At 44.4% G+C, this 16,029-nt stretch overlaps 1 protein-coding gene across 1 annotated transcript in view; it reads right to left on the bottom strand.

The window, feature by feature from the left end:
* Positions 1-1,228: 1,228 nt before the first annotated feature.
* Positions 1,229-16,029, bottom strand: part of LOC138261217 (cytochrome P450 3A5-like) — a 120,848-nt gene continuing 106,047 nt past the window's right edge. The window contains exon 13 of the mRNA XM_069209972.1: positions 1,229-5,778. Within this exon, the coding sequence (XP_069066073.1) occupies positions 5,680-5,778 (99 nt within the window). The 3' untranslated portion in view covers positions 1,229-5,679. The remainder of the gene's footprint in view (positions 5,779-16,029) is intronic.

The raw sequence follows: 16,029 nt of genomic DNA, 5'->3' as shown, positions 1-16,029 counted from the left end.
AGCTTTTGGCGCACAGTTTTTACTCCCTGATCTACACAGATCAAACAGGTTTTTCATTGAAAAAGTCCTCCATCCTCAGTATCAACACATCCACAATACATTTACTTTTTGCCAACAATCAGGAGTGCCCCACTGCAGTCGACCATGTTGGCTTTGAAAAAATATTTGACTCAGAGGCCCGAGACTATCTGTTCACCATATTAGCCAGGATGTAGTTTCACCCACTGTTTATAAAATATGTCAGTTAATTGTACACTCTACTGTCAGGCAGCTGGCTAACCAATGGAATCCTCTTGGAACATCTACCAATGGGCTCCAGACTAGGATGTTCGCTGTTGTACCTCCTGCTTTGGGTAGAAAATGGAATGTCTTGCAGATACACTTCACATAGTTGGCATAAGTGGACACCTGAGATTGAAGATTGCTCCTACTATTCTGATGATGTCACGATATTCATTCACCACCCAAGACTCTCCAGTCAAAGGGGAAGAATTATCATTCTTTTACGCAGTGCAATGCATCAAGCTACCTTGTTACGGTGTGTCAAACAACATATTTACCATCATACAGTGCATTCATGTCCTTTCCTAGTCCTGGCGCACTTTTGGCTGCCTAGCACAAATGCAGGCACTATTGCATCATGATGAAAGGGTGCCTAAGTAGTAGGTAGGATTGTTTTTGTTCAGGAAGAGCCACCAACCTGCACAAAAACAATCTTCAGAGACACTTTCCTCTGATAGAATGCAGCACACATAGAAAGAGAAAAAACAAGGAGAAATAAAGTTATTTCTCATCATTACGCTTCACCTGGGGAGGTGTAGCTTTTGACGCATTACATGGTCTACCACTAATGGTAAATCTGGGGCTGCATCAAAATCCATGGGTCGATGCTTGGGAACACCCATGCTCTACCCATAGAACATCTCCCTGCTGCAGAAAAGCTCATGTTACTGCCTTATGTTACTCTAGATTTAGCAAGCCAGGCAGGGCCACATGAAGTGGCCTTGCGCTGCTTGATAAATCTCACTTAGGTTTTGAGTCACCCTTGCTCCCACTTTGTGTGATGTTGTAGCATATCTCCTTCTCAGGACTTATGCTAGGGCGAAGTTGAAGAATCTTTTTTACCCAGTATGTAAGAGTTTGAAGACATAAGGCATCAAAACTTTAGCAATCATTTAAATTCACAGTATGACTCATTTGTCCACACAAATGATACTCCATGCTGAAATAAAGTTCAAGGATTTTATTACAGGTTAATGCTTAGAGTGACATATATAATTATCAAAACAAGACCATAAAGATACAAAATCATAATGGGTTGCCCGAACCTCATAAAGAAGTTCAGACGGACTAACATCAAAATGACTAAGTACTCAATAACAGCAACGCACAAAATCAATAGAAAGCACTGAAAACGAGGAAACATGTGCTCCCTAATCCTGTTAGTCATTTAGCTATCCTAAGGTTTGCAATCCTTGGCAACCGGGACAAGTCGAAAATCTACAAATTAACAAATCCATTTCGCATGTGCTGGGATGAACACATGTTGGCAAAAAGGCAAAAGCATAAAAAGGACAAAAAGATTTTGGAAAAAGAAAATCTGGGAAATCAGGAAACTAAATAAGATTGACAAAAAGTAAATATAAAGGGCAGGCAAGCTAGGTCAAGAGTCTTCTCCTCTGGGTTAAAGAAAATATGTACCTATGTCTCAGCAAAACAGTTCAGAGGGGGAATAGGGTAGAGAGGTCTGTAACTCCTAAGGTTCAGTGGGTTCAGCAAGCAGTGAAGAGTGGGGAAAATATGATTCTGACCAAAGTCCAACTGAGGGAACGGTGTATTAAATTTCATGGGGCGCGATGATTCATCCATCCATCACTCCATATGATGCAAAAGGTGGAAATGTCCAAACGCAAACAGTCATGCGATTCAGACTGCAACATCAGAGAAAAGTCTCAGGATCTTCATGTGAACGGCTTCCATCTGTACCGCTCCATGCAAATTTGAAACATTTTATATACATATTCATTCCACAGTTCCTGAATGTATGGGTCTCAAGGTTTAGCTCACAAGCTTGCTGTGCATAAAACAATAGAGTATCTCTTGCCAAACTAGTTTTCTCATGAGAATTATGTCTGAAAGGAAATTCACATTAACAAGAATGACATAACATTTTCAGCACAGTCATGAAGCAGAGCCTTGCAGGCCTCACCTAAGCCAATGCAAATGAATGAAAACAGCACATTCTTTATGCCTTTAATTTACATTTAGAGTTCTAAACCATAAATTCAATATTAATAAGCTACCAGACTTATTCAGGTTACAATAAATTCAAAACAAAAAGACTCTGTTAACCCTTTTATGTGAGTATATAGCGATACTACATTCTCTACATTTGCATATGGCTTCTAAAACGTTTCCTGCATAAAATCTAATATTTTTTAATGCAGACTGTATGTTTTTATCACTAATTATGACATAAAGGCAAATAAATTCCTTAAACATGAACGTATAATGCTAAACCATTTTGCTCTCAAGCTACTGACTTAGTGTGAATGCCTGTTAATATGGCTCTTCAGTGCACCACTTTACAACTAACCTATTAGTACTCTGGTTAACATATTGCATAAACTGTGACTCATAGGTAATCACTGTGACATGAGGGACAGTACTGAAAATTCCATTACATCAGTGGGGTTAAGGACAATGCAAAACCTTGAAAAATCTGGCCCTAAGTGTAATCTTGCTGTGAGACAAACTTGGGCAATATTGAGGCCTGTGGGTTAACTGGTCCAAATCATTCATCTTCCTTGTGTTGGGAATGAAGGGTGATGAGCGTGGGCACCTGTGGTAAGGGTATAAACACAAAGATTCAAGGGTTTTAGGGTTTCTTACTGCAGGACCCGCAGTATGATGGTGGGCTGAAAACATGGCTCAATTAATGAAGTCTTCACCTTTGGTCACCTCTTCCTCTTTCTATTAATGGTTGAACTTAAGATGGTTTCAGTTCTGAAAAACATAATTCTACCATATATCATATTCCTTTTTCAGTCATACACATACCGTAATATGCCAAATATAAATGATTGGCATATTGTATCCAAACGTTATGGTTATCCAGAGTTGGATGTGGTCTTTTTCATATCTGCAGTAGGACTCTGACCTGCACAAATTCCATTTGTTATATCTACAACATAAGCATGTCTCCTTAAATTAAGAAACCTAGATTGTGCTAAATTTGTAAAAAAAAAACCATAAGTGCTAGGATCCTGGTCGGGAGGCCACTTTCGCTCGCAGCGCCTATTACTGCTGTCAGTATTGCCAAATACAGTATCAACACAGCTATTAACCATCACATTTCTACAAGTGTGACAGTTCTGACTGTTCCAGTCCACCAAAACTGCAAGAATAGCTTTGGGTACAGGTATAGTCATTTTTAATATAAATAGAAATACTAGACAACTGTTGTTGTGTCCGTCTCTAAACTACACAAACAGCTCCAACATGTGGCAGTCTGTCATAAGTGCCAGTGTTGACAATTAAGTGCCATGCTGAGCGCTGCAAACCACTGGTTCAAATTAAGCACTGGACCTAGATGATATTCACGAACAATGCCTGCTTGAAACTAAGCAGCACACAGGGTGAGATGTATGACATTTTGTTTTGCAAATCGCAATTTGTGATCCTTTTGGGAACTGCAAATTGCGAGTCCCAAAACAAAATGTACAACAGTGTAGAGCACGAATGACCTACCTCATTACTATTGGTCGCAATTTGTGACCCCATTGGGAATTGCTGCACTCACAGGGAAAATGGCCTCTTGGGGACAGCATACCTACATGTCTGTGACTGCTTTTTAAATAAAGCAGTTTTTGTTTTTGAAATACAGCTTGTTCTCCTGAAGGGAAAACGTGATGTGTTTCAAAAAGAAAACTGAACAGTTTTCACTTCATTTTTTATGAGTAGGCAGTGGTCGGTGGGAAATGTTTGCACCCACATTCACAAAGGGGAAGGGAACCACCATGTCTGTGACTGCTTTTTAAATAAAGCAGTTTTTCGTATTTGAAATACAGCTCATTCTCCTTAAGGGAAAACGTGATGCATTTAAAAAGAAAACAAAAGTTTTCATTTCATTTTTTATCAGTAGGCAGTGGTCCATGGGAAATGTTTGCACCCACATTCACAAAGGGGAAGGGGTCCCTATGGGACCAGTTCCCATTTGCGAATGTGTTACCACCAACTTGAAGTTGGTGGTAATTGTGAATGTTTTTCGACCGCATTCACGGGGCGCAAAACATTCTTACATAGCCCTGCGACAAGCTATTAGGAAGGGACGCCCTTTGCACATTCCTCCCTAATAGTGACTCACAATTCCTGTTATGTGAGTCGGTAACAAGTTACCGAGTCACAAAATAGGGATGGTACATGGCCAGAAGCCTTTTACCGGTCGCAAATGGCCATGTGGGTTGTTTGCGACCGACAAAACTGCATCATACATCTGGTCCACAGTGCTGAATTGTTTCATGCCCCTTCCCTTGATGAGTTGCAATAAGGATTGAACGGAGCACGAGTAAAGAAAAACCCATATATGAATTTCAGAGATGATTAGGCAAGCATGAAATGATTTGGAGTAGAGGGCAGGATCGCTGTGCACTGGTCCCTGGGTAAAGTCAGACAATCTGTGAAGGAGGCATGGCGCACCCTTCCACTTGATTGAACGGCAGGGTTGAAAACTGTACTTTAAAAGAATCACTTTTATATGTTACTGATTGAAATTCACTGGATGTGGCCACCATGCCGTTTGTTACAAGATGTGTTTTTCTCTTTCGTGTGTTTTTCTCTTTCGTATTTTAGGATGAACCATATTGAAATACGACTGTTGTGCAATCGAACTTTCAATAAAGAACCACCTGCTGTCTTGTGGATTTCAGTATGAAAATAGTACTCTGTGACCTCAGTAAAAAGCAGTGAATCTCCTACTCCACATTCAAAGTTCTTACTTTCTCAGCAAGATTTCTAATGTTAGACAAATATTAAAAGTAAACAAAAAAACCTATTACGGTCTGACGAGGAAGAATTGGAGGTGTTTTTGACAAAAAATCGACCAAAGAATTCAACATTTGTGCAAAAAGTACGTAGCCCAAGTGTAACTCCGAAAGGAACCCTTATTTTGGCTTGGCATGAGAATTTTATTTTGATTTAACTAAATGTAATTTTGATTTGACATTTTGATTTTTAAAAAGAGGTAACACAAAAATGACATACCGGAACTTGTCTCTATATAGTAGCTATTCACAAGTACATTTTCTTGCCAATAATTAAGCAGTAACTTCTATCAACGTTTTCTGGCCTGTTAATGTTTGCTTTGGTAAGGGTTTCTCTTGGGACTGAAAACGTCTTGAGGACTTCTTTTTCGAGCCAAAGGCTGTCAGTCCTATCACAATGCCTGTTGTATAATTGATTCTTACTGCTTTGTAGTTTCGGAAAAACAAATTATTATAATTAATAAAGTTAGAAATTGTATCCCCCAGTTCAATGTGGCAGAAGGGCTACTTCAAATTACTTTGTATTTTAATGCAAAAATAAAAAATAATTATATTGTTATCAGGTGGCAGGTGGTGCTAGTTGGCATCATAGCAGGCACAAGATTAGGGTTTAACTTGTTGATTGTTAAATCCAATGTTATTCCTCCTGATGTGCTGCTTTCCTCCGTGGGACCAGCTTCAAAACAATAGGAACTTTGGGCTGCATGAATCCCTTGGGGTCTAGTTCCAGGGAGGCCTAAAGGAAAGAAAATTGTGACTTTAGTGAGGTTTGAGAGGAGATACATGGTATGTGAATGATAGAAATGGGTTCCCTCATACCAAGAATACATTGGCACACCCAGCATAACACAAAAAATGCAAATTTAATTTTCCAGGCTTTCACTGACCTTTTAAATGTCCATCATATGCCTGGTATATATCCCTAATATGAACTCCAGAATACCGTAATACAAGAATATGGTGACCAAAATAACGTGGACCAAAATATCACGGAGGTAAATCTACATATGTAAATATATGTTTATTTTATTTAACTTCATAAATATGTACCTTGATGACATATATCTTCAGGGTACATAAATGAGGAATTAAAAATAGTAAATCAATACTTACCTGTATGTATTAACCTTCTTGATGTTTTAGTAGCCCAATGTGTATGTTGTTGATATTTCGACATACAATTAGAAACTGATGCAGATGTAAAATAGAGCAGTCATCCCAGATATGGTTTATTAGGAAGCAATTCCTGTGCAATTGTTCTTGAGAAGCTGTAGGCATGCATCAATTTAGAAACATACTGACTACACCTGACCTTCTCGTGGGGCTTTAACTTGACATCTGTCAGTACAGAATGAACATTATCAACCTCTTTCCAATTTCTATCCTGGTCTGTGCTCAGTCAGGTTAGCCTCCAATAGAGCACAAAGAATTTCGCTCGGAGGTGGTAGATCATATCTGGTCTTAGCAGGGGCATGCCTTTGCAAACCAAGTTAAGTGTTTAATAATTATGAGGATGTTCTCGTCCCCCTCCTGTCAAGTGACAATGACGTTAACTCTATATTGACCACTGCTCTGCAAGTGATGTTTCTTTGACATGTTCTTCACTGGGACACCTTTCTGATGCAACTTGTGCAGGTCTTGCAGTGCTTCCTGCCATCACTGGCTAGACAGAACCAATAAAATCGTTTTGATCTGGTGAGAGGTTTAGTCAATTCTTCCTACAGGGCTTATTACAAAAAGGGCAGCTGAGCATTTCACAGACAATTTCACAGGCAAAAACAAAATAGCAAAATTATAAAGAACATTAGGGAATTCATGAAGACAATCACATTGATCTAGTAGAACACAGAAGAGGAGTTAAGGGAAAGAAAATGGATCAGTTAGGAGCTGTCGGAGGGGGACATCATGTGCACCGAACGTGCATTGCGAAATGACAGCAAGTTGGGAATTTGGTACATCTTCTCAGGTAGTTTGTTCCATATGGTGTAAAGAGGAAAGAAAAGGCTTGCTCAGATATTTTTACTTTCTGTGCTCATGGAATGTCCAGAGGTGACATCTGTTGTTCTGCTATTTCTTGATGCTTCAGCTTTGGTCGGGGTTTCACTTAAGTAGGAGGGTGTTTAAGGAGTATGGCATTGCCAGTAAAGCAGCAGATTTTGAAGGTGATGTGCTCTTGAAGAGGTGGTATGCTAAATAGGGAGCAGAGTCAAGACAGATTTGCATATGGCTGTTTCCGAACTGGAGTGACGTGGGAAGCAAAATAACAATGGATTACCCCACAACTGTGACTGGGGGTAAGTGTTTGAAAAGTTTCAACAATCTGTTCATCATTTTATTTTGTGATGTTGCTTTGTGTTCTCTAAGTGGTTAGGGTATACCCAGACGTGGGTCCCTTGCTTGCTGCACCACTGGATTCAAGGTAGCCTGGCTGATAAAGGGTAATACCCTGAAACCGGTCTAAGGATGCTTGAATCCTGTCCAGGCAGGACCTGGTTTGGCGGTTCGGGCTGGACTGCTCCCATTGGGAGCAGGGTCAAGACTGATTTGCATATGGCTGGGCCAAAACTGTGGTGACATGGCAAACAAAATAACAATGGAGTAAACCCAGATCTGTGACTGGGGATGAGTGTATGAAATGTTTCAACACTCCGTCCATCATTTTATTTTGTGATGTTGCCTTGTGTGCCCTAAGTGGCTAGGGTATGTCTAGACATGGGCCCCCTGCTTACCGTGCCACTGGATTCAAGCTAGCCTGGCTGATGAAGGGTGATACCCTGAAACTGGTCTCTGGATGCTTGAATCCTGTCCAGGAAGGACCTGGCTTGGACTGGGGGTAAGTGTTTGAAAAGTTTCATCATTTTATGTAGTGATGTTGCGGTAAGCTAAATACAGCATGGAGACAGGGGGTCAGATTTCTTTTGCTTGCAAGTCTAATTGTCCTGCTGAATAAACAATGGATTTGATATGGACACTGGAAGATTTAGGTAGCACTACTAATCAGTCACTATCATGCATTATCAATGTGAAATTAGACTAGTACCTACACTAGCACTTCTAAATATTTGTGGGACGTAAATGGTTTCTGATGCCTCTAAGATATTTGATTTGGAAAAGAGCAGTCTAGTATCTTTAATCATATTACCCAGGATTACATATTTTAGACATAAGAGATGTATTAGAGATTGAAGCTGATGAATACTGTTGTTTGGTCAGGATCCCAGACCCATGCAATACTCTTGATGTTTTCTATTTGAGTCCAATACTGTAGGCAATTTGCCGCATAGCTGTATGAGAACTTATTGTGCCTGTTCTGTGTATTTAGCAAAAGGTGAATAAGCCTAATGTTTTTGTTTAAATAAAGACTAACACATCAATATGCTTTTTAATAATGAAAGAATGATGTGTGTGAACGGATAGATTAGTGATACCAGTAAAGATCTCTTATGTAGACATGGTAACCATCACTCTAGAGCTAAGCTAGCAGGGACCGCTCCTTCGCAGTGGTGGAGGGGCCTCCCTCCAGTGGCTGAGCCAGCAGATGAAAAATAAAATGATAGCTTGCTATCATTTTCTTTTTCATAATTTTTCATCTGCTGGCTCAGCCAGAAGGTGAAGGGAGGGGCAGGGCTGGACCACGAGAGGGGTGAGGAGGGTAGAGAGCACTAAGTGCGCATGTGTGTTTGGCCAGCTGTCGGAGGCCGACCAAACACACATGCGCACTTAGATTTCTCCAACCCGGCTGTATACGAGCCGGGCTCGAGAAACTGCACAGATTCCAGGCTTGTGTCTGAGCGGCAGTTACTATCGCTCAGATCAATCCTGACTCTGCTTACATGCTAAGATTAGCATGTAAGCAGCGCCAGGATTGCTGGTGAGCCTGTGCTGGTGTCCCAAGAGAAGCAAGGCGGCAGGAGATGGGTGGCGGAGGTAAGTGTGTTCTTTTTCTTTTTTTTTTATGTTTCACCTGTTGTCCACAGTCACCCTCCCCCCTTGACATATGCGGCGGCCGCTGCTGCAAGCTAGTCTAGTTTTTGTTTCATATTTGTTATGTGGATAAACACAAAAAATGAAAAACATCAGTGATTATTGTGTTTTTAGAGTGACTTGGGGTTACTTTCTAATTAGAAAGATTATTGTCTAATCAAGAAAACACGGACTCATCTTATACTTAGGTTGTCTAAGTCCCTGCATATCAAATATTATCATCAATTACTTTTTTTTTTTTTTTAAATCTTTTTATTGGTTTTTGACATGCAATACAGAATTCGCTGTACAAAACATTTCCTCCCAGGGTGGACATTTAGAGTCAATGATGGTAAATTACAGCAGTTTGAAGATGGTGTATCTAATCATTAGATGTTCTAGTTATCATCCAGAGTGATAATCGCAACTGTCATGAAATCTTAAACTGTACATGAATTTTCAGTTAAGGTAAGGCCAATGACGAGTAATAGTATTTACAGCCTTTCGCCTGCTGCTATAGTGTATCCCACTTCCCGAGGGAATCAAACCTCCCCCCGCCCCCCCATCTTTCCCAATTGTCGCTTGAGTGCCTGGTGAGTGCTGGTTATCAGTAAATGTCTAGAAGACTGAAACTCCTTGTGGGTTGACAGTTTATATGTTCCGTTCATGTATGTGGGCAGTATGTCCCTGTCTGAGTGTACTATTGCTTCCTTACAAAGTGTGTGGTGTCGAGGGGATTGCGCTACCAGGTCAGTGGTCCTTCACAGTAGTCAGGCGTCTAGTGCTTCCTCTCCTTGCTGTACCCATTCATTCACCAGAGTGCTCTAAGCCCTGGCCCTTTCCATGGCGCCTTGGCCCTTCCGCGCCTCCCTGTGCCTAATCGTCTCTTCAGCTTTAGCCCTCTTAAGGACTTCCCTTTTCCACATTTGTACGCGTGGTCCTGCTGCTGCTTTCCACGTCATTGCGATCTCTCTTTTGGCCAGAACTAGGGCTAAATCTTGGAACTGATTAGTGTATTTTTGTTTGGGTTGGTGTCGATATTCCCCTAGTAAGCAGTGTCTGGGGTTACCCAGCGCTTCTCTGTCACTAATGTCAGATAGGAGTTGTGTTATCTCACGCCAGTACTCCTGTAGGGTTGGGCAGACCCAGAACAAATGTATAAATTCCGCACCCTCCTCATGGCATCTGGGGCAGCCAGTTCGAAGGGCCCCGAAGTGCTTCTTGATTCTGCCCGGAGTCAGATATGCTTTATGTAGGACATATGTGTTAATCAATTTAAATCGAGCATTCCTAGAGGCCCTCGGATTCCAAGTCAGTATTTCCTCCCAGTCTCTGTCCTCTATGGCGGCCCCCAGATCCCTTTCCCATTTTTGTTTAAGAACTGTTAGTGGGAGTGTAAATGTAGTTCCTATGTTTCTATAAAGGTAGGTCACTGCTCTATTTGTCCCTGTTGCGCTAACAAGTTATTGTGTTATCTCCGAGATAGGTGGTTCCGAATTATCAGTGTGCCAGTGTTTACTCATCATATTTGTGATTGCTCTGTGAAGCAGGAAGTTCCCCACTGGGATTTGATATCGGCTTCGAAAGTCCTCGAAGAGCAACAGGGAGTCTACCTCGTACAGGGCGCCCAGGGTGGTGGCTCCTGCCCTCTCCCAATTCTTTATCCCACCCCAGTTGCCCTTATGTGGAAGTTCTAACAGGCACCGCATTGGCGTCACGGGGGCATAGGGCCGGGGACACTGTGTCTTGCAAAGGTGTTGTCTCCAACATTTATGGATTACTTCCAGTGCCTGGGATCTAGGAAGCACAGGTGGGCTGAGGCCTAAAATGACTCTAGCCAATGAGGGAAGTTTGGGGGTAAATGGTAATATTTCGTGACCGAGCATCATACGGTCTGCCGCCCATCTGGTCAGCCATTGCTGTTGGCCTGCTAAGTAATATGCCTCAAAGTCTGGGATAGCCAGTCCTCCCTCTTCAGTAGCCCGTCTCATCACTGCTAGTGCTAGCCTCCTCCTGCCCGTCCCCCAGATAAATCCCATTATCAGAGAGTCCAAGTCCCTAAAGAAACTCTCTGAAATCCATACCAGCAGGGTCGTGAAAAAATATTATAGTCTGGGGAGGGTTATCCTCTTCAGAAGTACCACTCTGCCCGCAACCGAAATGGGCAGTGTGGTCCAAAATCCCATTGAGCTCTTAATGCCCCTCAGCGCCCGCTGAATATTACCGTCGAACAGGTTCTGGCAGTCATGGAATACATGGACTCCTAGATATTTTAGACACCTGGGTTCCCATTGTAATTCTCCTATATTCGGGGGAGGGTTCCTCTCCTCCTCAGTCGGAAAGAGACTGGATTTCTGCCAATTAACCCTGAGCCCAGATAAATCACCAAAGTCTCTTGGCAGCACCTGAACGCCTTGCAGATCACCCTCTGTATCCTTCAAGAAGACCAGGAGGTCATCTGCGTATAATGCTATATGATGGGTCTGAGCCGCCAGAGTGATACCCCCATATGTTCCGCCCTCCCTAGCCTTGCAAGCCAATGGTTTGATTTCTAATGGAAATAGCAGAGGGAAAAGGGAGCAACCCTGTCTAGTTCCCCTCTCCACTCTACAGCTATCAGAGAGGTGGTGCCTTTTCTGACTCTGGCCATCGGTCCAGCATACAGTATTTTTGTCCAGGCTATAAAACAGTTTCCCACCCCAAACTTGTGGAGGACCTCATATAAGTATCTCCACTCCAGACTATCAAACGCTTTCTCAAATTCAATAACGAAGACTGCCGCCCTACTTTTATCATATCCATCACTCTGTATTAAGGCTAGAAGGCGCCGTATATTCTGTGCTGTTTGGCATCCTGGAATAAATCCAGCCTGATCTCTGTGTATTAAATGTGGCATGTGTTGCATGAGTCGAACCGCTAGTATTTTACTCAATATCTTATAGTCTGTTGCGAGCATCGACAACAGGTGGTAAGAAGCCACATCCGTTGGCACCTTCCCCGGTTTTAAGAGCAGTATTATCAGGGTTTCTCGAGCAGACACAGGTAATGTCTGGCTCTCAGCTGCCGCCTCAAAAACCGCCACTAGTCTAGGTCCCAGTTTGGATAAATAGGTCGAGTAAAATTCTATTGGAAACCCGTCTGGGCTAGGTGTTTTATTACGTGCCATAGAAGCTATTGCTTCTTTCACTTCCGGCACCGTGATCGGCGCTCCCAGCTCAGCCGCATCTAAGGCCGACACTGCAGGGAGTGGTAAATGTTGTAAGAAGGCCCGTATTTCCTCATGGGGGGGATGTGTCTTGCTAGTGTATAGATCCGCGTAATATTTCCGAAATTCATCATTTATGGCCGATTGAGAGTTAATACAAACACCTCCGGGTTGTGTAAGTTCGACTATCACTGAGCCCCTCTTTGCCGGGTCCGCCAGACATGGCAGTAATAAATTTGCTCGATCACCCTCCGCGTGAGTTTGTGTTAGGAAGGTTCTAGAGTCGAAACAACGCAGCCTTGTCAGTCACGCATTGATGTGAGCAGTGCTCGCAAGTCTGGAGTCTTGGGGCATTGTCGCTCTAACTCTCTCTGGTTTCTTTCAGCCTTCTCTATATCACGCAGCAGCGTACGTCTCTCTCCGGCTGCCGCAGAAAGACATCTCCCTCTAATGACCACCTTGAACGCGTCCCACTCCACCAGCGTGGAAGTAGTCGATCCCTCATTAGTTTCGAAGTAAGTATCTATTGCCAGACCAATGGATTGCTTAAACGCCTCATCCTCTAACATAGAAAGTTGAAGTCGCCAAGTAAGTTTTGGTGCCCTTGCCCGGTCCAATTCAGGGTGAGGAGAAGAGGATTGTGGTCTGAAAATGTGCGAGTGAGGTATTTGCTCGTATGTGCTAGCCTATGTATCTCTGGTGAGGAGAGAAAAGAATCTAATCTGACGTGTAAATCATGCATGGGAGAGTAATATTAATAGTCTCGGTCCTTTGCATGCTGGACGCGCCAAGTGTCTACTAATCCCCAGTTTTGTTGCCATGTCCGGAATGAGTGGGCAGTTCTAGTGGTTGGGGAAGAGGGCAAAGGGGGGTGGGATCTATCTAGTGTTACATCTGCTATGCAGTTGAAGTCTCCACCCAAGACTATCTGCCCGCTAGGTGACTTGCCAGCTTTGTTGATAAGGAGGTCAGATAGGCTCCTTGATCAAGGTTGGGCCATATATACTTCCCAGTGTTATCTCCCTACCATCTAGTTTTCCTGAGATCACAGTACTTCGACCCAGTGGATCAGTGATGGCTGACGTATGTTGGTAAGGTACCCCTGCTTTAATCCAGATCAGTGTCCCCCAGCAAAGGCCGAGTAGGTGGTGCAAAAGACTCGACCCCTCCAGCGCTTTTGGAGAGCCTGACTTTCTTTAACATCTAAATGTGTCTCCTGGAGCATCGCTATATGGATTCCCCGTTGAGCAATAAAGGAGAATACCTTGTGACACTTGGCCATAGAGCGAATACCTCTAACATTCCATGTGAGAAATTTCAAATTCAATGCACCACTCATCGGACAGGTAGTAGTCTCCTCTTGATTTAAAAATATGCATCTTGCCCAGGCAACTCAGCGTATTTTGCAGTATAACTAAGTAACTGGTTCCCCAACTCCCCTTCCCCAGGACAAAGGACATGTTGTCTTCGCCCAAACTTTTAAACAAAAGCAGTGTTTCAACCATGATCATAGTCTCCACTGTGTGGCCCACAGCGGTTAGGGGGTGGTGTGCTCGGTTCTTCTCAGTTGGAAGCCCCGGGATTCCTCCGGGCCCGCCCTTCCCCACCATCCATTAATGTAGCGGGTAGTGTAAGAGAAAAGTTTTCTATGTAGATTGTCGACCTTGAGATTATAGGCAAGATGCATTTCACCTGCCAAGCTATCTCACCATATGAAGTTTCTGCTAAATGACTCTGTTTAACGGTGGCGAGGGCAGTCTGTACCTGTGCTTCTTATTCAGATTATTTCATCCGCTGTTCCAGAAGTAATCATAGGTAGGATAACACTCGATTGGGTGGAGGTCGCAGTTTCGTTATCAGAATGGTCATCTTCTTTCTGTGAGCTCGAGGGTGAAGCCATGTTTGATCTCCTAGTTCCTTCACCTAGCATTGCTACCGCTTCCACTACACATCGTCTTTTTTTTTGTACTTCATCTGGGTTAGGTGGGTCTCTTCTTTGTGTTTCCTCTTGCCTTCTCGATCTAGGACGCCTTCGTTTCTTGTCGTGTTGCGAATTGTTAGTCAGGTCTGATGTTGTGTGAGATTCCAACCAAGACTAAGGGGGTCATTCTGACCCTGGCGGTCTTTGACCGCCAGGGTCGCGAATGACGGAAGCACCGCCAACAGGCTGGCGGTGCTTCCAAGCCCATTCTGACCGCAGCGGTAAAGCCGGGGTCAGAAAACCGGGGCCGGCGGTTTCCCGCCGTTTTTCCTCCGGCTGGGTGAATCCACCAGGGCAGCGCTGCCCTGGGGATTCTGACCCCCTTACCGCCAGCCTGTTTCTGGCGGTTTTCACCGCCAGGAAGAGGCTGGCGGGAACGGCTTCAGTGTTGCAGGCCTCCTTCCTGATGGGCCGGCGGGCGCTAACATGGTTAGTGCCCGCCGGCCCAGCCGGAAGGTTGAAATGCCGGCAGCGGTCTTTTGACCACGTAGCGGCCAAATGGCGGTTCCCGCCTGGCGGGTGGCAAACGCCGCCCGCCAGAGTCAGAATGACCACCTAAGTGTCTTCCGGTGTGGAGAAGAATTCTGTGCCAGTCGGGGTGACCACCCGGAGTCTAGCCAGAAACAGCATTGAAGAAGGGATCTCCAAGTCGCGAAGTTAGCACTTCACAGAGTTACAGTCTGCTCGTCGTAGTTGCACATCCCAGGAGAAATCTGGGAAGATGGATCCTTTACTGTTCTCAATAGTCAGGGTACCCTGTTGCCGTGCCTGACGCAGTATGTGATCTCTGTATCGGAAGTGGAGAAGTCTCGCTATCACTGGCCTCGGGGGAGCCCCTGGAGGTGGCAGCCTGCTGGGTACTCTGTCAGCTCTTTCCAGGGCAAAAAATGTGGACAGCCCCTCTGGGGCTACATCTGACCGAATCCAGATCTCCAGGAATTCCACCATGTCAGGGCCTTCCCTTTTTTCCGGGCTCCCTACGATTCTGATGTTATTGCGTCTTGCCCTGTTTTCTGCGTCCTCTGCTCTGCTTTCCAGCGCTTTGACCCGGTTGTCCATTACATTCGCTCCTACCGGCCAAGTCGACAGGAATGTTCACTGTACGTTGTGTTCTATGGTCTCTCACTGTCTGCCAGGTTCCACGATGCAGCATCGCCCCAGTCTCGCTGGGCGCCCGGGGCTCCGCTCGGCGGTGTCAGCGAGTCGCACACTGTGTTGGATACCTCTCCTGTTTGTTCTCTTCCATGGCCGTGCTCGGTCGCCTCTGCCCTCCTAGGCGTGCGAGCCCTCGCGGCACTGAGTTTACGCCCTGGAGTTCCTGTGCCCTTTTCTGGGAGTACCACAGCTTCCTCTCCCATCCAATTTCTGCGCCCGATGGTCTCCGCTATTCTCAAGGCATGCTGTCTTTAAATGTCACTGTAAATTCTAGCTCTCTCCGGTGGCGGCCGCCATTCTGGGTGCGCCACGAGCAGAAAGTAAAATAGTTAGTTTAAGGTCTTATTTCCAGCTCTGGCGGCTCCTATCGGAGTTCCCAAGGTCATGGGGAAGTGGGCAGCATATTCCCCGCTTAAATACGGTTCAGGATGGGTCAAGGACGTGGTTAAGCGGCCCTGGGTCCCGGAGCTCCCTAGACACGTGGCTTACTCCATGCTAGTCCTGGCCACGCCCCCTATCATTAACTTACTTGAGAGGTAGGGCCTTATTTAGAATTTGTTGGGCGGTCTGTCGTCCATAGGGGTGGCAGAGTACTTTAATCCGTCACCCTGGCTGGACCACAGGCCCCAAATTTAGAGATCCCCTCTGGCTCAAGTGTAATCTTTGATTTCAGAGTAGGTGCT

Source organism: Pleurodeles waltl, chromosome 10 (genome assembly GCF_031143425.1).
Source record: "Pleurodeles waltl isolate 20211129_DDA chromosome 10, aPleWal1.hap1.20221129, whole genome shotgun sequence".
Classification (NCBI taxonomy): Eukaryota; Metazoa; Chordata; class Amphibia; order Caudata; family Salamandridae; genus Pleurodeles; species Pleurodeles waltl.
This window is presented reverse-complemented; position numbering and strand designations above follow the sequence as displayed.